Here is a 26,769-nt window from a genome sequence, read left to right as displayed (position 1 = left end):
GTCAATCACAAATCTCGTCTAATCACCACCACAATAAACAACTCTATGATATATTAATTATATATTTTTTTTATTTAAAACAACCCAAATACACCTATATCATTAAATAATTACAAAGCTAAGGATGAGTTTGGATTGGACACAAATTTCATTAAATTGCACAAAGAGTCTTTAGTATGCCCTATTACCAGAGATGGGGGACTCGAGTCATATGACTTGACTCGAGTCAGACTTAAGTCGCAAATTTTAGGACTTGAGACTTGCTTGACAAATATTAATAAAAGACTTGACTTGACTTTGACTTGATATTCATGACTTGAGACTTGACTCGGACTTGAGGTAAATGACTCGAAATAACTTGTCTTTTTAAAAATAAATATCTGTATTTGAACGCACCGCAACAATCACGTGACGCAGCAGGAACGCGCGCTGTGTGAACAAAAGCCGTAATAATGCAGTGTCGTAGTGATGACGCTGAAGCGCGGGATCGTTCGCCAGCTGTGAAACGGTACGTAATGCGCAAGTTTATGATCGAATCAGAGAGAGAAAAAAAATGCACAAGAGAGAGAGAGAGAGAGAGAGAGAGAGAGAGAGAGAGAGAGAGAGAGAGAGAGAGAGAGAGAGAGAGAGAGAGAGAGAGAGAGAGATCGCAGCTCATAAGCAAACTTAAGACGCTGCTAAGACATTACATGTCTTTAGGGGTTGTGTGTGAACGCAATCTCTGATTCCGGAAAATCACTGGCAGTGTGAATGAACCTAAATCAAACGAACCCGGGTCAAATCTTGGGTCACTTTATCCGTTATCCGTGTATTTTCCGGAATCTCTGTGTGAAAGGGGCTTTGGTCACACTGACAAAGGCTCATTAGCCACAACGCATAGTTGTGCAAGTACTTGTCACCTGATTTAAAAATATTAAAGCCATGATGAAATAAAGGCTTTCTATATATTTTTAATAATATTAGAGTGCCTTGGATTAATGATTTTTTTTTTATGATCTGAATAATCCATTACATACAAAAGCACAGAGAAAAAATATTTTCTTGAAAATGAAAATCGGGTTAAAATATGTTAAAATATGCCATATTCCAGTTTTTCTTACCTGCATGCATCCCTTTGTACTGTCTAGTTATATGCTACCAATATAGTCTGCTATCCCAGGGTTGACTTGAATGTTAAAAGAAATATAAAATAAATGTAACTGTAATTTAATAATAATTAATAATGCATTGGTACAGTCTACCGTTCTCTGGGATTTGTTTTCATGATAATCGAATGTAAAGAGTTTTATCTCTAAAAACTGTTTAGCTTATAACGCTAGTATATAGGGCATAGAGTAAGTAAAAAGAAATCGCTAGTTAATACCACTAAAAGATTGTAAAAAAGACACCTACACACAAAGAAAAAAAAAACATACAGACTTTCGAACTGAACCATGCATACACAAATACACAAAACAAAAATTCAAACTTGCAAGCACAACCATGCACACATGCAAACAAACAATACACTCTTCACTCATACACACGCACACACATTCACTCACAAATATTAATGAATCAATCACACTCAATCAAATCACCTCTCTCTCTCTCTCTCTCTCTCTCTCTCTCTCTCTCTCTCTCTCTCTCTCTCTCTCACACACTCACACACACACACACACACTCACACTCACACACACACACACACACACACACACACACACACACACACACACACACACACACACACACACACACACACACACACACACACACACACACACAACCATGGACATGCAAACAATACACTTTTCACACATACACATGCACACACATTCATTCAAAATATTAATAAATCACTCACTCACACAGATTAATAATGTACAATAGTCAATCCACCTGATTGACAGGTGTAAGTTTTGTGTCAATTCAATTATTACTGTTTTTTTTCTTGTTATTCTTTTGTTAAAAAGGAAAGATCTAACTTGTTGGGATGTGTTCATGTTCCATAAAGGGGATGCCTGTTTGAAGAATGCCATTTGGTGGCATAGGAACCATTATACTTAAATTGTGAATTGTTTAATACATTTTAATGGTCTTTTGCAATGTTTGAGGCATATTTATTTTTCATGCTTTAATGTTGGCCTAATTTCAGTTACATTTACATTTTAGGCTATGTAGTTTTTTTATTTTTATTTTTTTATTGTAGTAACCACTCAGCTGTATGTGGAAATGCATATTTAAAAAAAATGTTGCAAATAAAACCATAGTCCACAGCTTATGTAGTTTTAACTTATTTTAATATATAAATTCAGTGAAATCATCAAACGTTTGTATGACTTGCCAGTGACTTGTGACCCAAGCTACGACTTGACTTGACTTGCTTGACATAAAGCAGTGACTTGACTTGACTTGACTTGCTTTTCACAAAATTGACTCGGACTTGCTTGAGACTTGAAGGTAAAGACTTGAGACTTACTTGTGACTTGCACATGTGTGACTTACTCCCACCTCTGCCTATTACACATAATTAATCTATCAATTAAATACTCTGTTGTTCCACCAGATTGGAAGATGGCCACAATTACACCAATTTTTAAATAAGGGAGCAGATTAGACATCAATAATTATAGACCAATCAGTATTTTGCCTGTTATATCTAAAATTATTGAAAAATGGATAGTAAAACAATTAGTAAAGCATTTAAATGTATGTGGCTCTCCTCTGCATCCCATGTAATTTGGCTTTCGTGCCCATCATTCAACTGAAACAGCTGTTAATGTATTTATTGAAAAGGTCAAACATTCGTTAGACACTCATTCTGTTGTTGGTGCTGTTTTCCTGGATTTGAAAAGGGCATTTGATACCGTCAATCATGCTCATTTGTGTAGATTGACAAACTTCAATTTTTCCAAACAAGCCATCAGCTGGATGAACTCCTACTTAACCAACAGAAAGCACTGTCTCTGTCAACAATATTAAATCTCCTCACCTTGAATGTTCAGTAAGAGTCCCTCAAGGCTCTGTACTTGCACCAATTTTATTCTCCTTATACATTAACGACTTGCCTACAGTATGCCAAAACATCAATATTTTAATGTATGCAGACGATGCAGTAATTTTTACACATGCCAAAACTGTTCAAGACGCCTCTCAGTCGCTTACATCTGCACTGACTCGTGCACAGGAGTGGCTCACAAAATCATGCCTACTATTTTTAAAACAAGAAGAAATACAGATTGTAAATGAATTTAAATACCTTGGCATTGTATTAGATCCCACACTGTCCTTTAAAAATCATGTCAAATGTCTTTCAAAAACTGTTAAATTTAATCTTGCTAACTTCAGATATATCAGACCATCACTTTCATGTAAAGCAGCCAGAATGTTTCTTCATTCTATGATCCTCTCTCATATTGAATACTGTTTTACAAACTGGTCACACACTCACAAATGCTACAACGCTTAAACCAATGGAGTCACTTTTCAAACGAGCTTTTTAAAAATTTGATAGAAAACCGCTTTCATATCAGCATTGCTTTATATATTAGCCTACAGAAATATAATTTACTAAGTTTTGAAAATTTTCTAAAGCTCAAATATGCCTGTGCTATATATACGACCCTGCATGGACTTGCCCCACCCCCACTAAGTGAATACATTACATTGAAAAAACCGGGAGAGGGAAGAGCTGTAACCAGGGCTTCCACCAGAGGTGATTGTATGGTGCCTTACAGGCGTACAACATTTGGACAATATGTATTGTCAATTAAGGGGTCAGAGATCTGGAACAAGTTACCGGTTGTTGTTAGAGAATGTCCGACCTACGTTTTAAGAACCAACTTAAACAATGGCTCAAGACACATCAAAATTGTTCCCACTAATGATATTTATTGTAATTTAGGTATATAGATATGATCACTGTGGTAGTGTTTAAGTATTTGTATGTATACCAAACCAGATTCAGCACTTTACTGTATTTATTACTATTTTAGCATAATTACAATGCACTTAAAGTACATAGAATATCACTTTATTGTATATGTGTATATGTAGGCCTATGTCTGAAAACTGGTGTCTCTTATAATATGTTTTTGAATATTGTGGTATCCTTTAAATTGTGTAGTATCATATTTACTTTCAATGTTTAGCCTTGTTACTTGATATTGTGATGATGACCTGACGGGGGACTGCAGATGTAAAATAGCCTTGGGGCTAATTCTGGCATATTTACATTGCTGAAAAGCTAAGATGTCCATTAATATGCATTGTCCCTTTAAACATTTTTTATATATATATACATTTGGATGCTGAATTAAACAAATTATTAAAGGGAAAAAAATGTAAATAATAAATCCACTCCATAGCTGATCCCAAGTGATCAAGAGCTTAGGTGGACGTTCCAATTCAGCCCATTGCAGTTTCCGCCAGTAGTGGGCACTCGTGCAACGTAAGCAATGACGTACATCCGAGTGAACGAGACGGAGGGAAGTTAGCGTTTGATTTAGATCAGAGGTCCCCAAACTTTTTACTACAAAGGGCCAAAAATCGAACTTTATTTTTTAATGTACTGTAACCCGAATGCAAATGTTGCATTATATCCAACTATATTATATATATTTACAAATATATATAATAATAAAAAAATATATTCTCAACATTTCAATGCAAAAAATTAAAACAAACAATTAATAAAAACACCAAAACATGCTTCAACTGCATGGATTTTCCTCTATTTTTGGCCTCCTCTTGAGATTTTTTACCTTGGAAATGTAACTTAGTAAGTAGGCTATGTGAGTTCGGTGTCAATAGTGTAGGCCTATGTGAGTTTAACTGATTGCAGTGAGCATATGGAAAATCCACAGAAAATTAAGAATAAAGAGTATAATAGAGCTTCAATAAAGAGTATAAAACACAAAACTGTTATGCTGGTTTTTAAATAATGAATGGATAAGAAACTACAAAACAGGCACACTTATTTAAATATGTGAGGTCAGTAAGATTTTTTTATGAAAATCTTTTGAACTTTATATTTTGAAAGAAGCCTCTTACCAAGCCTGTATTTATTTGATCAAAAATACAGTAAAACTGTTATAATTTCAAATAACTATTCTCTTTGATATTAAAATATATATAATTGTAATCATTTGAAGGCAAAGCTTTTTTAGCACCAGTCTTCATTGTCACTTGATCCTTCAGAAATCATTCTAATATGCTGATTTGGTTCTCAAGTAAAATGTATTATTATTATCAATTTTGAAAGCAGTTTTGCTTAATATAGGCCTAGCATATAAGTTAGGTAATCAAGCTAACTAACCATGGCAAAAAATATATCACATTCAAAAAGAGTAGGAAGATTGTTTTTCTACTGAAGTGTGAGGGTGGAAGGAGTTACACAATCAACATTCATGGGGATCCTGCATGGGGAGCTTGTCAACAGTTTCAGATTTCTTGCCTTTCAGGTTCTGAGATGGCAGACAACAAGGCCATTTTTACACCCTGCAATATACATCTTGGATCTTGGGTGACTTGAACACATTATCCAAGACGAATGTAAATGATTAAATTAATTTGTACCGATTTGTGTATTCATCTGTGTTTTAATTTATATCAGGTGTAAACGGGACACATGAGTCACATCCTCAACCATCGTCATCTACTTCTTGTGTTATTGGACATAGGCATAAGAAATTAAACACATTTATTAATTTCTACCTATATGCAATAGTGTCCTTACAGTATCACTGTTTGAGGGACAATATCCTAGCCCAATACTGAAAAGATGTCTGCCCCGCCCCCAACAGTCATTAACTTATTGCACCCCTAAAGCCGGGGACAATAAATAAATCAACAAATGAAACTCTAAACCCAATCACATCACAAATAAGGTCTTACGGTCTATTCAAAATATGCAGCCAAAACTGCTTGTAACTGTATCTCACACTTAGACGATGGATGAGTTTTGCATATTAAAAGGTGAGAACGTGCATAGACATTATCTCCACCCATGAGCATTAAGTGTCACCAAATATCTGTAAAGTGCTGGCTCCAGACACTTCATCTGTTATGCAGATCACGACCATCAGTTCCTATTGCTCATGCTGAGAGGTCACCCGGCCATCTGTCCCCTGTGGAGGAAATTCACCAATAAAAATTAAGTCAGACCACTCAATGGTAAAAATGTAATAAAATGTATTTGTCTGAAACCGCGATCCAGGGTAGGCTCTCTTACAACTGAAACATATCTCAGAGAGCAACAAAATGAGCAAAGCAAAACTGGTCATTTTTCTGGTTTATCTTCATACATATTGGTCGTCCTCAACATCCCATAATATACCCACCTGATATACATACATATTTTTTAATTGGAAGCATTTTATCTGACTCCTAGACTCTCTCCATGACCTTGACTGCAGAAAGAGGCATTATTCACAAGTTGCTTCTCACAGCATTTGTAGATTAACTTAAAACGAGAGAGAGAGAGAGAGAGAGAAAATAAAAATGGCAATATATCTCAGTGTGTGACAGAAAAAGGGGGTCAGTGCTCAATTATCTGAGGCCTTGTATTTGAGTGTCTCAGATAACGTACATCTCCATTCACCAGTCAAAATCTAACCCTTTATACTGCATAACTTCTGCTGAGGAGCACTGAAAATTTCAGTTCGTCCCCTTTCATTCTTAGACAGTTAACAGTCATTTTTTATATATATATACTTTGTCCTCCTTCCCTAATCCTTCTGTTAGAAACAAATACATAAAATAAAAATACTGGTTTACACACACACATAGCCTATATGTATAAAAAATATATATATATAAAAAATAGCCTATATTTCATGATTAAAATAACTCATGTAAGATTTACTAAATCAATCATGTATAAGTAGTGATATTGATTGAATGCACATAGGAAAATTATATTTATCTTACACTTCTCAATAAAACATTTAAAAGAAGAAAATTCGGTTTTGCAAGCAAGTTTTCCAGTTATGTCACCACACTTTATCATCAGCCTCATTGCCTAGAAATTCAATTATCTTTTGTGTGTGTGTGTGTGTGTGTGTGTGTGTGTGTGTGTGTGTGTGTGTGTGTGTGTGTGTGTGTGTGTGTGTGTGTGTGTGTGTGTGTGTGTGTGTGTGTGTGTGTGTGTGTGCGTGCGTGTGTGTGTGTGTGTGTGTGTGCGACCGCATACAGTACTTAGTGTGCATGCCTATAGCAGCTTTAAGCTAAAGTAGGCTACATAAGAAAATATGAATAATGTTAAGAAATACTTTGAATTTGGGTTTGTTTAGCTATTTAATGTGACCATTCAATAAAACAATCCATAAATCATTGTCTTACAAATAAAGTTGCAATCATTGACTAATTATTCATATGATATGGGTCATAGTCCATAGTAGACATTAACCAGTCTCTGGGCAAAAATGCTACTAAATGCAACTTAAAAAAATGCCCTAACGGTCAAATGTGAATTCATAGTGATTCTCTCTCTTTTACCTGCTACGTGTTTCACAGTTTTAATCATTTTATTGCATCTGATTTGTTAGTGCCTTGGCTGTCAGATAGGGCCTTTCTTTATTTGCTTTCTCAGAGGTGAATATTGTTGAATGTGGAGCTAACAGAGCTGTTCAGTTTGTAGTTCTAAGAGAATTAGCTTTTCTAGACATGTGTACCATCAAAAAAATCGTATTGGTTTTTAAAATGTCAAATTTGGAATAAAAAAAAAAAAGGCATTATTTAAAGAGGCTTTCACATGCTGTTCTTCGACTTCTACATAAATTACATACTTTTAGCATTTCGCATACTTTAAAGTAAGTGTGCAAAAAAAAAATAAAAAAAATCTAAGTTTAAAAAAAAACCGGATAGACTAGTTTATTTTGTATTATTTTAACTTGTATATGGTTAGAAGAAAATGCTATTTAAAATTCACCATTCCACAAAGCCCGCCTTTTTTTTTCCAGCGAAGAGGCGTGTCTTGCTGCAGGAGAGAACATTGCGTCATGACGACAGTCGTTTAAAAAAAAAAGGCCCTTTCCTTTCTGAACAGTTGAGTCGACACGGCGGTCTAACGGTGAGATATGTCAGGAATGGAGCAGCTTTGCAAACTTTTCGTTGGCGGTCTGAACGTCCAAACAACAAATGATGGCCTCCGCGCTCATTTTGAACAGTACGGGGCACTTACGGACTGCGTGGTGGTCCAAAACGATCAACTTCAGCGGTCCCGTTGTTTCGGCTTCGTAACTTACTCCTCAGGAGAGGAGGCCGATGCAGCAATGGCCGCTAGGCCACATGTTGTAGACGGTAAAAACGTGGAGCTGAAGAGAGCCGTGGCTCGGGAAGACGCAGGGAAGCCCGAAGCTCTAGCTAAAGTCAAGAAAATATTCGTCGGGGGCCTGAAAGAGAACATCGAAGAGAACGACCTCACTGATTATTTCTCGCAGTTCGGCATGATCGAGAAAGCCGAAGTCATCACTGACAAAGACACCGGCAAGAAGCGCGGGTTCGGCTTTGTTCACTTCGAAGATAACGACTCGGCCGACAAAGCCGTCGTGCTCAAGTTCCACATGATCAACGGAAACAAAGTGGAGGTTAAGAAGGCGCTCACGAAACAAGAGATCCAGGCCGCCGGTGGAGCCCGGGGCGGCAGGGGGAGAGGAGGAGGAAGAGGAATGGGGCGGAATCAAAATGGCTTCGGTGGCGGGAGAGGAGGATACGGCAGCTACGGTGGTGGCTATGGCGGAGGCTACGGCAGCAGTGATGGCGGCTACGGCGGTGGCTATGGAAGCGGAGCCTACGGAGGAGGTTACGGGGCTGGATATGGAGGAGGCTACAGCGACCAGATGGGAGGCTATGGCGGTGGTAACGGCTACAGTGACTTTGGCAGCGGATACGGCCAACAGTCCTCCGGCTACGGGCCCATGAAGAGTGGAAGCACGTACGCCGGAAGGAGCGGAGCCCCGTACCCCCGTGGCGGCGGCGGCGGTCCGGGTTACGGCAGGGGTGGCTACGCTGGCTACTAAAGCAGGTTGGGAAAAGACTCGGAAAGCTGTCCCCCTAGGTTCTCTCGGTTTCCACATTGGGCTCATTCACCTGGCGGACACTGTGAAAGCATACCTTAAAGACCTCAGTTCTTAACAGGTAGGAAGAAGATCTCTTCCCAGAAACCTGACTTGCTCGACCAGCTTTAGTTGTAGGACATGTCCTATCATATATCTATATATCATTTATTTCCCACGTTTTAGGACATGCAGCAAGTTGGCCCTGGTTTTCTTATTTTCATATTTTTTTTTAACAAATGCGATTTGTTCGTAACCCATTCGTTTTTAAATTCTTTTTTTTTCTCTCTTTTTTTTTTCAACACTGGCGATATGTTGTCAATGCATTCTCAGTAGACCTGTTTTCTATATAAATTGTTGCTTAGCAGTGTCATGGGGGATTAACGCATGCAGTTTTGAGTTTGTGTTCGTCTTTGTAAAACCCACCACGAGTTTTTCCAATCTAGTTTATCATGATGGGATAGAGTAGACTACGTTATTTCTTTTATTTTGTAAACTAAATCAGAAACGCACTCATGAAGTTCAGTTCAACGCTGTATGAGCATAATTACTTCAAACATTCTCTTGTGTATTGTATATTATGTCTTCAGATCAATCCAGTATTGTTAAACATTGATATGCAAATGTATGTTACTTTTTAAATAAAAGTTTCACAGCTTAATTATCCTTTTCAGACGGCGTTTTGGCTGATAGACTTTAATGGGTTTCCACCACACCTGAGATAATCATTAAAGCATATATGCATTACTTCTTGACAAAATTAACTTAAGACTGCCCCACATTCAGTGATATACAAGTGTATATATATAGTGTTTATGGTTTATTTACTCTTGATTCCCACATATAGGTGTTCTTTCAGTTATTCCAGTACTTCAAAATAGCTGTATAGCAGTTTGTTTGCACAGGGAACCTGTTCAGTACCTGGGTTCGATTGTGATAGGACTGAAATATCTCATTAGGATATCATCCTGCGATCTAGGTATGTAATCAACCTGTCTTCACTACGTGTTGGTCAAGTATTTAAATTTTTCATAAATGGACTATTTATTCCATAAGTTGTTTTAATTAGTCTCCATCCATAAGTCAAGTGGACTTTACAAGAACTGGTGCGATGGAATTTGGGTCTGTGTAACACCGCGGCTTATTAGGGCCTTGACTTTTTTTCTTTCTCTCTTAACTTTCTAAATCTTTGTTTTGTTACATGTCTAATGTGTTCTCTTTTCTTCCTCCCCAGGCGACCTTGGATGCTGGACTCTGCCCACATCAACTGTGGCCATGGAGTTTGGTTATCTGCATGATCCACTGAGTTTTATTTTAATAATGAAGGACTGGTGAAACCGGGGATCTTTTTTAAAATCTTTTATAAGTATTTGTGTGTACTTTTTAATAAAAAAACTTTGAAATGATCACATGTTCTTTTTTGTGTGTATTATGATGTGGTTTGGAATGAGTTTAATTCTAATGGGTGAATCTGTAGGGATGGAGAAGATTGAGGATTAATTAGAGATGGATTTGTGCATCTGTGCACATACAAACAGATGGTCCAATAGAGTAGCAAAGAGAAGTTAAAGCATCTTTTAAATTAGGGATGTGTAAAATATGCAAACGGCTCTTTATACTGCAATGCAATTAGTGTTGAGTGCCTGTGCATTGTGATGTTGATTGATGCATGCACTCTGTGCAGTTTAGAATTATTCACACATGGTATTCACACAAGAAGGTCATTTTTGTATGGACTTTTTGCACTGCGAGTACAAGTGTTTTCTGTCACTTGCAAATACATGGTGAAACGGCAATAATACTCAAATCTTAGTACTTTAATTACTAATTTGATAATGTTTGTCAGTCAAACACTCACAAATGCAGTTTACAAGCAATAGCAGTACCCAGTCATGTGTTGGTATCTGATGTGCTTGGTTAATAATCAGATAGCGATTTTAGTTCATTTAAAGTTATCTAACATATATTTCCTGAATGAGACTTGTGATTATTTTACTACTCCCTAGATTAAAATAACTGAAACTCGCTTGTTAAATGTTACTGGCACAGTAGTTTTGCTCATCAAGATGAGTATGAACTGTCATCATAAGGTACCCTGGCCACAAGCCTGAAAAATTATTCCAATTTTTAAAAACAGGCTGAACTAAGATGGGATTTAAAAAAGTTATATAAGGATTTAAAAGTTAATAGTTTGTATGTATAAGCATATATATATATATATATATATATATATATATATATATATATATAGAAAGGGGGATTTAATAGTTATATTGTATACTTGGTTTTGCCTGATTTCATAGTAAATGGAAATTCATAATTTTCTACTCATTTGTGATGACTATATGAATTCAAATTCATTAAAAGATTTTTATTTTTTTATTTAAATCATATAGTCATCACAAATGAGTAGAAAAGGCCATATAAATACATAAATATATACATAATTACATTCCTTGAAATGGTCTATACTTTATAGAAATATATGTGGCCTGAAAGTCACACTTTTGAAATTATTTTATATTTCCAGGACCATGTGAATCCTGGATTCAGAATAGAACTACAATTTTGTTTACACGTATCAACTTAATCTTTCCAAATTCAATAAGGTTTCTAAACTCAAAAACTAATGTATTCACAAATTGGCATTGATCCTTTTTAATTTCAGTCCACAATGCAACATGTTAATTGATAGGACGGGGTTGGTTTAAGTGATTTACTTTGTAGCCAATCAGAAACAACTACGCATGTGTTGACGCGCACAAAAGGAAACGCCTCTACAACGCATTTCAAAAGCATTGACTTCTTTCTTCCGCTGCATGTGATCTCCGTCAGTAGTACGTCCATTGTAAGAAAATGACTAACCAGCTTTGTAAACTATTTGTTGGCGGTCTGAACGTCCAAACAACCGACGAAGGCTTGCGGGCACATTTTGAACAATATGGACAGCTGACCGACTGCGTGGTGGTGATGAACCAGCCACTACAGCGCTCCCGGTGCTTCGGCTTCGTAACGTACTCGAGCGTTGAGGAAGCAGATGCCGCCATGGCTGCTAGGCCTCATGTCGTGGACGGCAACAACGTGGATCTGAAGCGCGCGGTGGCCCGGGAAGACGCTGGTAGACCAGAAGCGTTAGCCAAGGTCAAGAAAATATTTGTCGGGGGATTGAAAGACGACATCGAGGATGAACACCTCCAAGATTATTTCTCCCAGTTCGGTGCCATCGAGAAAGCTCAGGTCATCACCGACAAAGACACTGGGAAAAAGCGAGGCTTCGGCTTTGTTTACTTCGAAGACAACGATTCTGCCGATAAAGCCGTCGTGATGAAGTTCCACAGTATCATCGGACACAAGGTGGAGGTGAAGAAGGCGCTCACCAAGCAGGAGATGCAAGCTACCGGCGGTCGCGGCGGAAGGGGAGGCCGAGGAATGGGCCGGGGAAGCGGCTATGGCGGCGGAAGAGGTGGTTACTATGGCGACTATGGCTATCAGAATGGCGGTTACGGTACCGACACCAGCTACGAAAGCCAAAGTGCTTACGGAGGAGGCTACAGTGACCAGATGAGCAGCGGATACGGCAACGGGAATGGCTACAGTGACTTCGGCGAGGGTTATGGACAGCAGGCTTCTGGTTACGGTGCCATGAAAGCAGGCTACTTTTCCGGCAGGAGCAGTGGGCCGTACCCACGCGGAGGTGGAGGAGGAGGTGGTGGTGGATATGGAAGAGGTGGCTATGGTGGATATTAGAAGCACTAATGTGACTCTAAGCTGTACGTCTTTTTTTTTTTTTACGTAAACTGTGTGGACACTGGACTTTCAAAACAATTTGTTTGGTATTGGGTTTAAATTAGAGAATTACTCTGTGCCATTACCAGTACCAACAGACACGCGTTGTTTTCCTTTGTTTAGATTTAGCCTAAGTGGTCCTGTTTACCCAAGTCAAGCCTGTACAACACCACGCGGGCTTCTGTATGATCTGTTCTAGGTTTATTGCCTGTCCATCGGTAAAGATGAAACTCAGGGGTAATGAAATTTAAGCAGCTCACTTTCATTTACATGACCTCTTTCCTTTTGGTTTTTAAGTGTAATTTAAGTTGTTTTAATGCCATTACACCGTTCCTCTTGTACAACTTTTTTTTAAGTATATTTAATTTGATCCAACAATGGCCATATACGCCTTTTAACCATTAAAAAAACTTTTTCATAAACTTTGTTTGGTCTTGTCTCCCATTCTTGATGCCAACCACTGTTTCAGATGTGACTTTTTTTTTTTGTCTTTATTAGCTGCTGGGCAAACATTCCTTCAAATATTTTTGGCTACCATCTCTTAAAACTAATTAATTTAACTAGATATCTAGTCTAAACACATTGGATTCAAAGCATTTTTCAAACATGTGATTTGAACCTAAGTAAGTACTCGTTGAAAAGTTTGGGGCCCGCAAAATTTTATATAATTTTATTCAGTCAGTGACCTAAATAGACAATTCATTTATAACAAAGTAAAATTCTTTATTTCAGATTCTCAACGAATCTTGAGAAAAGTGTTTTACAGTTTGCACACCAATATTAAGCATCACAACTTTTTCAACATTGACAAATTAAGCACCAAGTCAGCATTTTAAAATTTCTTTAGGATCATGTGACATTGAATATGTAATGGATGCTGTAAATTCAGGGTTTCTACCACCTGAATAAAAGTTAAGTAAATTAGAACATTTATTTTATATTGTAGTAATTAACAATACTACGGTTTTAATGTGTCCATTGATTTTGGAACTGACATTTGGGTGGTGGACATCCTTTTTTTTTTTTTTTTTTATAATACCACTACTCTTAAAATAGTCATGTCAGATTAATACATCTGAATCACCATCTCATTAAAAGCTGGTATTTAGAGATCAAGGTTGACTGACAACCAAACATATTGATATACAGCATCAATCACTTAATTTATTCCCCCCTTAGATAAGGCATGGGGAACTGGCGGCTGTATGTCTTTAAAAATAAATAAAAAGATAGCATTTTTATTATGGTAATACAATTTGGAATAAATATTTTTTGAATAAGCTGTTTTAAATGGTTGTAAACTCTGAGGTTGATAATGAGAACCCCAAAAATAGGACATCTGTACATTTGTTTGTTGCAAATTTACAGACAATGCAATTGAGATGGTTTACATTTTCTTGTTGGGATAGGCTAATATTGCTTGTCAGCTGACACGAAAGTTCCCCATTTGTATTAGCATAATTGCACAAGTTTTATAATTAATAAAATCTTGAAAAACAAATTACATGAATTATACATTGATTTCCCTTAATAAAAAGTAAATTGAGTAAGACGGTGTAAAAGGTGTGGATTAGTGACCGGGCCCCTTGGTATGAAGGAGAAAAAATGTTGGCCCTCGTTACTATCGAAGTTGCCCATCCCTGCCTGAAGGAAGCTACTGAGGATGAATGTATAATTTTTGAGATACAATGCGATATGACAATATTCATAATCAAGGAAGCGGCTGAGTAAATGCCAAGTAGGGAAGAACAGAATTTCTGCAGTAATTATAAGATACTACTAACACTAAAAGTTTGTCAACACAGTAAGTGGTCAAATCTCAATCATATATCTTAGAATATGTATGAATCAAAAGAGTTGTTCACTTCAAGCTTTTGAAGAATTGATAATCTCAGTATATGTTTTTATGAAAAGTGACAGGTTTATTAATAAGTATATTGACAATGTCAATACATATAAGAAATGCTCTATTAACCACACAAAGATGCAAATTCATATTTTAAATGTATTCAAGGTCTATGCTCAAGTGTGAGCAAACTGTGCATATCCAATTTTATTTTACAAATATTGAGAAAGCACTACCCACTACAATTGAAAGCAACTCTGAATTAAACTTTCTAAAAATGTAAGATCAAAGCAACAGTGTTTTACTGTAAACAGATTTAATTAGACTTTTAGCTATTATAAATCATCAAGCCTTCATCTGACCTTGTTCCAATCAAACAATAATACCTGTGAAAATGGGGTACAACAATGTAAAGTTCAAGACACAGCCAGATGAATGTTGCTGTATTGTGTCTTAATCACTAGTGACTAATGATCCCAGTGATACAACAAACCAAGTATACGCCTCTTGTTACAAAATGCTAGATATGTAGATGTTAGGAGAATATTCCCAATTTTTTTTGTTTTTTTTATTGTTTGGATTGGAACATAATCTTGTGAAGTGGCACGTTGGGATATGAACACTTGATTAGCGTAATGTTACTAGCTCCTCTGAGGACGTCGGGTGGATGGCAATGGTTCTGTCAAAGTCTGCTTTAGTAGCCCCCATGTTAACAGCCACAGCAAAACCCTGAAGCATCTCATCACAGCCAAAACCCTGCATATGGAGACCAACCACCTAAAAAAGAAAAGAGGCTCAGAAGTGACTTAATGAAAATGACTTATTGTAACAGCAAAATACTGTTCAAATACAACTAAATAATTATCCTTCGTGATATTTCATACTCATTTATGATCGATGGACTGATCACACCCTCACCTTTTCGTCTTTGCCAGCACACACCAACTTCATGATGCACTTACTCTTTCGAGTGGTGATGGCGTAATACATGGGGGTGAAAGAAGTGGTATAAACCTTCACATTGTCCTTTCCCCAGGTCTTGACTGCTTCATCTACAAAACATGACATTATTAAATAATCCATTAAATAATATTAGCAGATACAGCTTCTGATTCAAATACTGTATTAATAAAGTACCCCTATTATGCTATTTTAAAGGTTCCTAATGTTGTTTTGGAGGTCTCCTATAATAGATTTACATGTATCAAAGGTAAAAAAAAAAAACACACTATGTTTTTCTCATAATATACATTGCACATCACCTAATTTCTCAAGAAGTCTGAAAACGGTTTGTTCGAAGATTTAGTCTCTCTAAACCCCACCTTTCCGAGAGCCTACTCTGCTCTGATTGGTCAGATGGCCGAGTCTGCTGGATTGGTCTACCGCTCACACCGCATGTTGGAAACGAAACGTCCATTACCATATCTGTATTTCACGTCTGGAGGCTTTCTCAGCGCTTGTTTGATATTCAAGTGATATGAACAGTAACGATGATTTGGAAAACATTCGTGGAAAACAGCGTCTTCTCGACATGTCGACCACAAGAAACCAAACTCTTTCAGGCCTCAGCAACAACTACAGTGTTTGAAGGCGGGTCAAAGTAGATGTTGTTCGAGGGTAGCCAATGAAAAACCATAGGCTGGCATTATGCAAATTTGTTACATAGGTATGTAACAGACAATAACTTTATTTTTCATTCACCTTTATCTTTAAAAATTTGCAGACTTTTACATTCACAATCAGCTATATTTCAAACTGCACGAAAGGTAATATTCCAAAAAGCATAATGGGGCACTTTAAATGATGAAATGAACAAACTAAGATTAATAAAAGCTTTAGAATTATTTTTCATTGTTAAATGTTAACTAATTAAAGTTTTTGTAAAGTGTTATCAATAAAATATAAATATTAGATGAAAAACGTAAACTTTAAAAAAAATTATGGAAAATGAGAAATGTCCCCTTGGTAATATAACTGAAATAAAATAAGTTAAAGTTTTTAAGTAATAACATTACTAAAACTGAAATAAGAATCAATTAAAGCTATATTCATATAAAAAACTAATACGAATGACAAAAGTACAATAAAATTACTAAGAAATGAAAACTGAATATATACAAACAAAAGATATACAAAATAGTAAGTTTTATAATAGTATATAAATAATACTAAAACAACACTAGCTACAAGCAAAGTCTGATGAAAATATCAAGATACTATGAGAAAGCATTATTTGTACATCAGATCACCTTCAGTTAGTCCTACTGTGCCGATAGGTGGGTGGCTGAACACAACAGTAGGGATATTATTATAATCGATTTTGGAGTCTGCTTTGCCCTCAAATAGTCGGTGAGCAAGCTTTCTGCCAGCAGCAATAGCAACTATCCACACAAAAAAGAGAAACAACAACAGCTTATTAGTATATACTGAATATACATTCCCATCAAACAGATGCTAAAGAATTACAGTTGGGGGGCCCTGCAATGTAACCCCCAACATACAAAACCACAAAACACCCAGAAGATGTTAATGCATGTAGGAGGAAATTCTGTGAGAAGATGTGATCCTGAAACCGTACCAGGTGTAAGAAGAGCTTTCCCACAAACATCCCCAACTGCATAGATGCCTGGACGAGTGGTGTTCTGGAACTCATCCACCACGATATGTCCCCTTTCATCAAGCTTCACACCCTGAATAACAATACACCCTCTGTTATTCATACTTTATCAAGTTATGCAGTGCGAAGATAAAGCCTACAATACCATCTTCTAGAGTGGCTACTGCGGTTTAAAGAAATCCGACATAATCTCTGACATGTTTCATTGATCCTTCAGATTGTAAAAAGTAAGAATGGTGTGTACACTACATGGCAATGCATTCCAGAGGGTTTAAAAGGAGAAATGTACAGCTTGTAATATTGTTATGCATTAGTAACTTAATTCCTGTGAGCAGAACTTTAATCACACTAGTTTCATGTTAGTTTCTCCATTTCATACCAACTTCAAGATTTGTGGCTATACTTTCAAAATAATATGTATTCTAAAAGTTTACCCCAGTGCGATACCATTCCCAATAGGCTTCCATAGTAATAATATCAACCAAACTGAAATAAATTTTTACTATTTGACTGAGGTTGAGGCCAGCGGTTTTGGGTTCCCTGCCAATAGCCCAGAGCAGACAGTCCACCTCATGGATGGTGTCCAACTTCTCCTGTGCATCCTTGACCTCAGGGTCTTTTGTCACAAGCGTAACAGTGAGGCCCATGTCAGTCTTCTGCACTGACTTCACCTGTAAACAATGTCAGAATATTTTGATAAATTGACATACTATATATTGTTTGGGGGAAAATCATAACTAAAAATCTGCCAAACAAACTGATACATCAGTCTGGAAAGCCAGCTACATATTACCTTACCTAATACTACTCAGTACTAGTTACCTGAGTATTTTTCCGTAAGTCAATACCATGATTTTGCAATTCTTTTGTGCAATTTGAGCTTATCAAGGCATCGAAGTTCCTCAGCACCTTGAAACAAAAGAACACAGTCATTGCTTACTTTGGAATATACATGACAGTAGCATTTATCCAGGTGACAATAAATAGGGCTCTTACCCCTCCTTGTCGGATGATGATGGACGTTTTGGACCCCAGAGTGGAAAGGATACCAGCCATCTCCACAGCAATATATCCTGCCCCAACTATGACACTACGTCTAGGTGGATACAGTGATCGGTTATTTTATGATAAGCTAAGAAAACACAATAATATAAGCAGAAATTGGCAATCAATCACTTACTTAGGGCAAGATTCAAGTTCAAAGAATCCATCACTGGTAATGCCTAAACTGGCTCCTGCAATAACATTGAAATTTACAAAATGCAGATGTTGTCAAAAAAGTGACAAAAATAAGTTAAATCACTTTAAAGGATAGTTCACCCAAAAATAAAACTTTCTTCATCAACTTACTCACCCTCACCAAGTTTTTCAAAACCTATATAAATTTCTTTCGTTTGCTGAATACAAAAGAGAAGATATTTTGAAGAATGTTGGTAATCAAACAGTTGACATTAACCATTACCTTCCATAGTAGGAAAGCAATAATATGGAAGTCAACTGTCTGGTTACCAACTTTCTTTTAAATATCTTCAAGAAAGAATTAATTAAATATTAAAAATAAATTACAATTTTGGGCTGAACTATCCCTATGAACTATTAATGGCAAGTGCAAATAAGGATGGCATTGAGAAGTAAAGCAGAAGGAAGTATATTTTTCATAATGAACAAACATAAGCCCACCTGGCACATCATCCTCACTGACAGTGGATGGGTGACCGCCAGTGGAGATTAAGATATGGGTGCCTGTGTATTTCTTTCCATTGACTTCAACAGTAGGTTCAGGGTCATCTGTGAACCTTGCATAGCCATGAATGGACTCAATTTTGGCCTATGAACAACCACAAACAACACCTCAGTCACATCAATACCAATTCTAAACGTTTAAAGAGGCAATTTCATGCATTTTCATAACGCTATTTATTTATTTTCCTCGAGGTCTGCTTAGTACAGCATTTGAATTAAAACAAATAAAAATTTCACCCTGTCTCTGAAGCTCAAACGGGACTATTTTGCTGTAATGCCTTTAAGATTTCTATGTAAAGCTTTCATAGTACAAGTGCTATAAAGAACAAGATTCCACAAATCATTCACATTCAATTTGCTGACTGAAAAGTAACATAACACAGCCTACCTTGTCAAGGTTGCTCAGGTAAATCTGATTCAGGCGACTAACGTAAGCATCCCTTTTGCGTTTAATGAGTCTGAAAGTACACACACCCAAAGAAGTGACATTTATTAATTTATCTTTCATATCACTAGAAATCCTGATAGCTGAACTCTATACAGCATAACTCACCTCTACTCAAACAAATTACTCCACCTCATGCTTTTGTCTGACAAGATCACCAAAAGCTGTACTCACATTACCACAAAAGGGAAGCAAAACAAATACTGAAAGCTGTAACGAATCAGAGCAAGCAGGAACTTGACTATCTTCAACTATCGCAATAGTAAAAAATCCTTTTTGTGACAAGAATTACTTCTTACAAAAAGAATATCCTCTACGGCAAGCCATCATTACATGTATCCTTTAAAACTAGTGTATTTACTGATGTTACTAGAACTTTTGTTTAATTACTCTTCACAAATATAACTAATTACAAGTAAAACTAGATTAAGTACCACCAACAATTTAAATACATACTAGTCAGAAGATATCTGAACTACAGATTCCCATAGAATTGAATGGCAAATTTTGTTTCCAGAAACAATATTACATACTTGTTACTTTTGGGAATGTGACTACAAAAGAACAATTACTATTATGTAATGAACAGGGTTCAAAATTAACATACTGTATGTCAACCATTCAAATGAACCAACCATGGCAGGTAACACAGATCAACTCACCAGCCAATTTGGCGGGTTAAGACTCATAAATGATGTCCTCCCAACTAGGAGTCACCAACATTAGCAAAACAATGCATAAAGAGGGTCGCACACTGGAATGCCTGCCATATCAAATTGTAAATGCATTGTTTTCTATGAGTGCATGCACACTGGCGGCACCACTTAATATCTGTCAGCGACACCCAACTATAACTGTGGAGGATGTTCAAAATCCTGCCACACCACTCACTTTTACTCTGCTTTTACTTTCCCTGCCAAAATGTTCACTGGCCTCGCAAATAAGTAAATAAATAAAAAGTTTTGTTGTTTTTTTGACCCATGTAAAATTGTTTTCTAATAAATAAGCCACCAAAATATTTTTCATTTTCACAATTCTCAATTGATTCCAATTTTGATACCACAGCAAAAACAGCCAAACTATTAGGGCCATAGTTCAAGCATTATTGAAGACAAGTGAATCTTCAGTTTTACAAACAACAGCTAAAAAAAAAAAACAAAAAAAAAACATAACAAAGATACAAATTAATTTAGTTTGATTAACATTAAAGACCCAGATGACAGCAGGAATATTAGGCTGCTGTCACTTTGAGAACAAATACACGGATCCAATATACTGTTACAAATGTATTTTGTTTCTCATCTGTTTACATTCAGGTAAGATAGATAGATAGTTTGTTTTATTTAATGCCATGTCAGCATCTAATAATAATAATAATAATAATAATTCGTTACATTTATATAGCGCTTTTTCTGAGACCTCAAAGCGCTTTACATAGAAGGGGGGAATCTCCTCAAATATCTAAGGATATTTTCATCGCAAAAATTTAATTACAAAAATACAAATATCATATAAATACAATAAAACCACGCAAACAAACACAACAAGTCATATTATTAAAATAATAATAATTAACATATGATAAAAAATCCAAAACCTTTTCAGACATAATCTTACTAAATAAGTCCTTAAGGGTAATAACTGTACCCAGGACAGTCCAATAAAATATGTTTAACAGAGAGGGGAATCTTACAAAACATGCATAAAGTTGGGTCTTCACCTTTAAGCAAAAAAAGCACGAGTAAAACTTGTATGACCTATACGACATCTGGTGAATACCACTTGATCAGATCTAGTTTTAAGAGTGATTCAAAATTTGTTTGAAAATTCCAGATGAATTTCATGTAGCCTGTTCCACTCCTCCGGCCACTTATCTAATATACCTATTGATAATAGGTCTGATATCTGAGGGAGGAATGTATTTACTTACAGCGGCAAATGTCATTTCACAAGGTATACAGTAGTTTACAAAAAAATACTAAAAATTATTAAATACAGAAATTACATTTGAACACAAAAATAAATGCTAGTTTTTTTAATATATATATTTTAAAAGAATGGCTTGCTGTAACCCTAACCCTAACCCTATACTCAACATCCTATCCACAAAAACCAAACAACCCAAAAGAAAACCCAAAGAAAGTATCTAACTTACTGCCAGCTGAAATGTGCTTTTGCTCCCTCAAATCCATAGTCTTCATGATCATGGATATACTCTGCATGAGTGGATGTATTCCACATAACCTGGAAGCATGCAAAATTACACAATTATTTATGAACATTAGCCTATTTATGAACAGTTCTGCTTGCATCAGGCAATCAATTAAGAGTAATGATAAAAGTAAAAAATATATAGGCTACCTTTTTAGGAACACAACCAACATTCACCTGCAGCGGAAGAGAAGTTTAATTGGCAAAGTCAATAATATCAGCAGACAAAAAAAATGCATAGGTGCTGGACTAAACCATTACACAATAAAGAGCTGGATCTGGATTCTTCCCAAACACCTCTCTGTTCATGTGACGAATCCAGCGACCAATTGCTGTAAATAACTCGTCTAAAGAACACATCTATATGACTCTAAGGAAAAATGTGGTGTTGCAGGAGCAGGATGGTCTTTACTCACGCAGGTACCTCCGAGTTTGTGACTTTCGATCACGGCTGCGGTGGCACCGAGTTCAGCCGCCCGCCGCGCACTGGCCAGCCCTCCGGACCCTCCGCCAATCACCAGAAAATCATAGCGCGTTACGGATTCAGAGGCCATGCTGCGACTGATGAGTCTACGAGAAGATGACAGCGATCGTCCAAGAGTAAGAAAAGACGCTCGCAGTCGAGCAAACGAGCTTAATATCTCCATAAGCAGGAAGCCAACCCCCCGGCCAATGCAGTAGTTGAACTAATGGGAGGGACGTAAAAGCCAATGCTTAGTCATTGTGAATTGACACAATAGTGTGTAAATCCCAGAAGCAAGTCTGGACAATAGTCATAGTTACCCATGCTTATTACTGTCCTTCACGGTCAATCCCGTGTGCTCAACTTACTTTGAACTCACTTTTAAATACGACATATAACAGTCTGGTTTATTTGAAAAGGGGAAATATTTCGTACAATGAAAAGAATTCAGCCCACTAAACAAACTCACCGACGAAATGCAGCCGTTACATATGTAGCGGAAACCCTTTTGCAGTACATTCTAAACATTCTATTTAACAAAGTGTCGTTTCTTAGATGTGTTGAGTAATAAACTCTTTAGGTGTATCTTTGCTGACCATCTTCGTATGGTTTTAACGGAATGCGTCGATGTAAACTGTGAAGTCGGAATGACGCCGTCGCTGAGCTAAACTGAGCATGCGCGTTTCAACACGCAGCGCCAGTGTACAGAAGCACATGACAACAACGGCGTTATATTATTACATTGTAAGGAATGATAATGAATATTGTTTGCGGTGTATGCGGTCATATCGATCAAAAGTTTGGGGTCATTGTACTTTTATTCAGCAAGGACGCATTAAATGTTAAGGTGACAATACTGAACTACACAACACGTTAAAATTGTTCTTTTGAGCTTTCTATTCATTAAACAATCCTTAAAAAATTGTTTCGAAATGTTTCTTGAGCAGCAAATCAGCATATTATAATGATTTTTGAAGGATCATGTGACACTGGAAACTTGAGTAGGCTAATGATGCTGAAAATTCAGCTTTGCATCACCCGGCCTTATATTTTAAAATATATTGAAATAGAAAAGTTACTTCACAATATTACTTTTGTGTATATACTTTACTTATTTTTTTATCAAATAAATGTAGTCTTGGTGAGCAGGACTTTTCAAAAACATTTAAAAGAATTTCCCAGCCCCAAACTTTTGAATGGTAGCAAAGGGACTTTGACAGTAGTGTACAGCACATTGAGTAAATATTTCTGCATTGACGATTCACATTGAAAAAGTATTGTCCACCCGCTATTTTAATGAAATTTGTTAAACTTCAGAAATATTTACATGGCAGACAACAGATAAACTAATCATAATAGAAAAAGAAAATTTAATTTTCATCATTAGTATAAATAAATAAAAAATCATTAGTATACCAAAACAAAAAGTAAAAATAGAAAAATAAATCTCTATAAACTGCATTAAAACTTGCTAATTTGTGCCTTCGCATTAAAAAAAAAGTGCCTTGGTATCCAGTAGAAAAAAAAAAAAAAAAAAAAAAAAACTTGGCAGTAGACTCCCCTGCCATTCAAATATTTCTGATGACTGTTACAAATGAGAGGATAATCTCAAGTGATGCATCACATCAGGGTACTTTATTAATAAACAAGCTACTAAATTGAATCATGTTGATTAAGTGTACAGTTATTGCAACAAGTCAGAAATCCATTTTTCCCATAAATATTTTCTTTATTGATGAATTTTTCAGAAACAAGAAGTTACACAAGGACACATCTTCAGCAGAGCGATTTCACTGGTCCTTCTCATAGTCTGCGGGGTTCTTTCTTTTGCCCTGTTCATGTACATGATTGCCCCATGTGTAGGTCAGGTACATCAGAATCATGGCTGTAAATAGAGATGCAGGTTTGAAGAGAAGTTTAGTCACACACAGTGTTTGCTTTAATCTATTGCTAGAATAGTATAGCCTGTACCTTGCAAAAGTCTTAGGCACGTTAGTATTTTCACCCAGAAAAATGGTTAAGCCAGTTATTTATATATTTTGCTGTAGTGTGTCATTAGGAAATATCAGTTTACATTTCCAAACATTCCTTTTGCAATTAATTGTAACAATCCAGAGAGATTTTTGTATGCATGATGAGTATGACAACAGTCGGTGCTCCACACGCAGATCTGATCACCATCAAATCCATCTGGGATTACATGAAGAAACAGAAAAAACTGAGACAGACTTAATCCAGAAGAATCGTGGCAATGTCTCCAAGACGCTTGAAGAAACTTGCCTGCAGAGCTACCTGAAAAAGTGTACCTGTGCAGGTGTACCGAGGACAAAAGCTGTTTTAAACCCAAGTGGTGGTCACACCAAATATTGACTTGATTTAGTTCATAGAAGTTAATTGATAAATAAAATCTAGTTATGGCATTATTTTTGAAAGCATCCTCACTTTACAATATTTTTACACAAGGGTCTAAAACTTTTCACAGTAATGTATCTTTGCAGGAAGGTTTCTTCAAGCGTCTTGGAGACATTGCCAAAGTTTTTCAGGATTTAGTCTATCTCAGTTTTTTTTGTTTCTTCGTGTAATCCCAGACAGACTCGATGTTGCTGAGATCCGGGGCCGCATTCACAAAAAAAGAAACTCTTAAATTGAATGGGCATGTCAGTCCTAATTTTAAAACTCCTACATTTTTGCCCTAAGAGTATTTTACAAAGCATTTTAGCGCTAAAACTAGCTCCTAAATCTGTGAAACGTTACGAGTAGTCAAAAGAACTCCTAAGTCACTAAGACCAAATCACAAACAATCCTAATGGCTGTACCTGGCAATCTGCCCAAAGACACTGTACACCACTGAGGCAATAGCAATAGAGCCTTGGGTGCTGAACCTTTTCTTCATAAATGCAATACATATTTTGATTTATAGATTTTAATCTACGATAAAACACCAAAAATAAAACCTACATAAATAAATGAAGTCCGATTACCTGTGGCAGTTGTTTTCACGATTTCACACTTACAAATGATCGAATAGAGTAAATAAGTAAAATAAGCGTATCTGGCGTGCTGTCTGAGGGGACGCTCCGAGCTCGGAATTTAGCCCAAACCCAGAGTGCTCTTAGTAAACGAGGTCAACCCCGCAGTTTCTCTTAGCTGAAGACTTCTCTTTATTCCTTAGTAAAAGTTGGTCTCAGCAACTTTGTGAATAGGTTTTAAGAGAAAAATCTTAACTAAGAACTTTTACTGCCATTTAGGAGAACTCTTAGTGGTAAGATAAAATGTTGTGTGAATACGGACCCAGATCTCTGTGTGAATCATACCAGCTGTTGTCAGACTCATTGTGCATACAAAAATCTCACTGGATTATTACAATTAATGGCAAAAAGAATGTTTGGAAATGTAAACTGATATTTCCAACAGACACACTTCAGCAAAAGATATAAATAAGTGGCTTGAAACCATTTTTTGGGGGTGAAAATACACATTTTTAACGCCTGTGTATTGCTTAATTTTGGCCCGAAATGACTTACGTGGTGCAACCTTGAATACAGATGATTTGAATCGTCTCCACACATTTGGGATTCCCTTGGAAAAGTAGTTTGGGAAAGCCCTCTGCTCAAAGGGGGAAATACTGTAGGTGATCACATGCCTCATCTTGGCCAAATCTCCGAAGTGACGACCCATTGTGCCAAGAAAGCTGATCTAAGGGAAATTAAATCAAGGTTCAATTTAGTACATTTAAAATAAAATAAGCATGTCAATAATTGACTCAATTTGCATACATTTTAACTGTTGTATATAAAATAAAATAGTAATAAATTGCATTTTAAAATATATTACAAAAGAAAACATTTAATTTAAATTAACTGATGGGATGATGTTTTATGTACTTTAATATTTTATGCATGCATTTTAAATATAATATTGCGAATTCAATTAATTAATTATACAACAAGTTAACAAGTTTATAAGCATCTCTTGTAATAACGGGTATATTCTTTGATGTAACCTTATCTCTATATAAAATTCACTATGGAGGGGGTGAAATTGGATATTGTACGAAAAGACGTTCTTTGAATCAGGATAATTCACTCATAAGAGTAACGGATTGATATATTCAATATTACACTGATAAACAAGACTCAAGCGTAACTTGTAAATCATGTGGCAAAGCTGACAGATAAGAATTAATATAGTAACTTAAATTCATATAAATTATATGGTTACTTTATGTGCAGAGAAAACTCACTGAACATTTTAGTCACATTTATAAGCGTTAACGTTACGTGGCTAGGCTAGCAGCTTTCTGTAAGACCTTGCTTGACATTCAACTCAATCGCACTGTCTCTGTTTTACACACACATGAATACACCCAAACATACATTACATCGCTTAATTAAGATAATGTCGTTATCTTTTAACTCACTATAGTCAAAATACAAGGCAAGAAAATATTTTTCGGCTCACCAACCTTACTGCTCCTAACACCCTTGTCCTGCTGTGGATTCTACAACTTCCGCCTGCAGCCGCAAGTCATATCCGCTTCCTCTTCATTTCACGCTTTCTTATTGGTGCTCTGCTGTACTGGTTCCTGGCTATCGAGACACGTGAAGGTCAGCGTACTGGGAC

General features: G+C 36.4%; 4 protein-coding genes across 6 annotated transcripts; 2 read left to right on the top strand and 2 right to left on the bottom strand.

Moving 5' to 3' along the window:
* Positions 1-7,992: 7,992 nt before the first annotated feature.
* hnrnpa0b (heterogeneous nuclear ribonucleoprotein A0b) lies at positions 7,993-10,826 on the top strand. Its single transcript, XM_082177387.1, has 2 exons — positions 7,993-9,117; positions 10,270-10,826. Exon 1 carries the CDS (start codon positions 8,058-8,060, stop codon positions 8,997-8,999), a length of 942 nt encoding a protein of 313 aa, XP_082033513.1. The 5' UTR covers positions 7,993-8,057; the 3' UTR covers positions 9,000-9,117; positions 10,270-10,826.
* A 999-nt stretch (positions 10,827-11,825) lies between these two features.
* On the top strand, positions 11,826-13,243 carry hnrnpa0l (heterogeneous nuclear ribonucleoprotein A0, like). Its single transcript, XM_082177368.1, has one exon. It carries the CDS (start codon positions 11,892-11,894, stop codon positions 12,780-12,782), a length of 891 nt encoding a protein of 296 aa, XP_082033494.1. The 5' UTR covers positions 11,826-11,891; the 3' UTR covers positions 12,783-13,243.
* A 1,477-nt stretch (positions 13,244-14,720) lies between these two features.
* Positions 14,721-22,806, bottom strand: gsr (glutathione reductase). 2 transcript variants are annotated; one of them, XM_082177364.1, is made up of 14 exons: positions 22,616-22,806; positions 22,100-22,369; positions 21,834-21,860; positions 21,628-21,716; positions 19,416-19,485; positions 18,965-19,112; positions 18,465-18,519; positions 18,281-18,380; positions 18,107-18,193; positions 17,788-17,955; positions 17,246-17,357; positions 16,917-17,048; positions 15,586-15,719; positions 14,721-15,444 (listed from the first exon to the last, which is right to left on the bottom strand). In XM_082177364.1, the coding sequence occupies exons 2-14, from the start codon at positions 22,328-22,330 to the stop codon at positions 15,295-15,297; spliced, it is 1,503 nt and encodes a 500-aa protein (XP_082033490.1). In that variant the 5' UTR covers positions 22,331-22,369; positions 22,616-22,806; the 3' UTR covers positions 14,721-15,294. The 2 variants fall into 2 exon arrangements, with proteins under 2 accessions (XP_082033490.1, XP_082033491.1); XM_082177365.1 differs by having other exon boundaries at positions 22,100-22,253.
* Positions 22,807-23,759: 953 nt separating this feature from the next.
* uqcrq (ubiquinol-cytochrome c reductase, complex III subunit VII) lies at positions 23,760-26,745 on the bottom strand. Of its 2 annotated transcripts, none has more exons than XM_082177371.1 (3): positions 26,608-26,745; positions 25,671-25,842; positions 23,760-24,031 (listed from the first exon to the last, which is right to left on the bottom strand). In XM_082177371.1, the coding sequence occupies exons 2-3, from the start codon at positions 25,822-25,824 to the stop codon at positions 23,937-23,939; spliced, it is 249 nt and encodes an 82-aa protein (XP_082033497.1). In that variant the 5' UTR covers positions 25,825-25,842; positions 26,608-26,745; the 3' UTR covers positions 23,760-23,936. The 2 variants fall into 2 exon arrangements, with proteins under 2 accessions (XP_082033497.1, XP_082033496.1); XM_082177370.1 differs by having other exon boundaries at positions 26,612-26,734.
* Between the last annotated feature and the right edge of the window lie 24 nt (positions 26,746-26,769).

This window comes from Leuciscus leuciscus (assembly GCF_965113295.1).
Source record: "Leuciscus leuciscus genome assembly, chromosome: 8".
Taxonomy (NCBI): Eukaryota; Metazoa; Chordata; class Actinopteri; order Cypriniformes; family Leuciscidae; genus Leuciscus; species Leuciscus leuciscus.
Note: the sequence above shows the minus strand (reverse complement) of the source record. Positions and strands in the feature narration are given on the sequence as shown.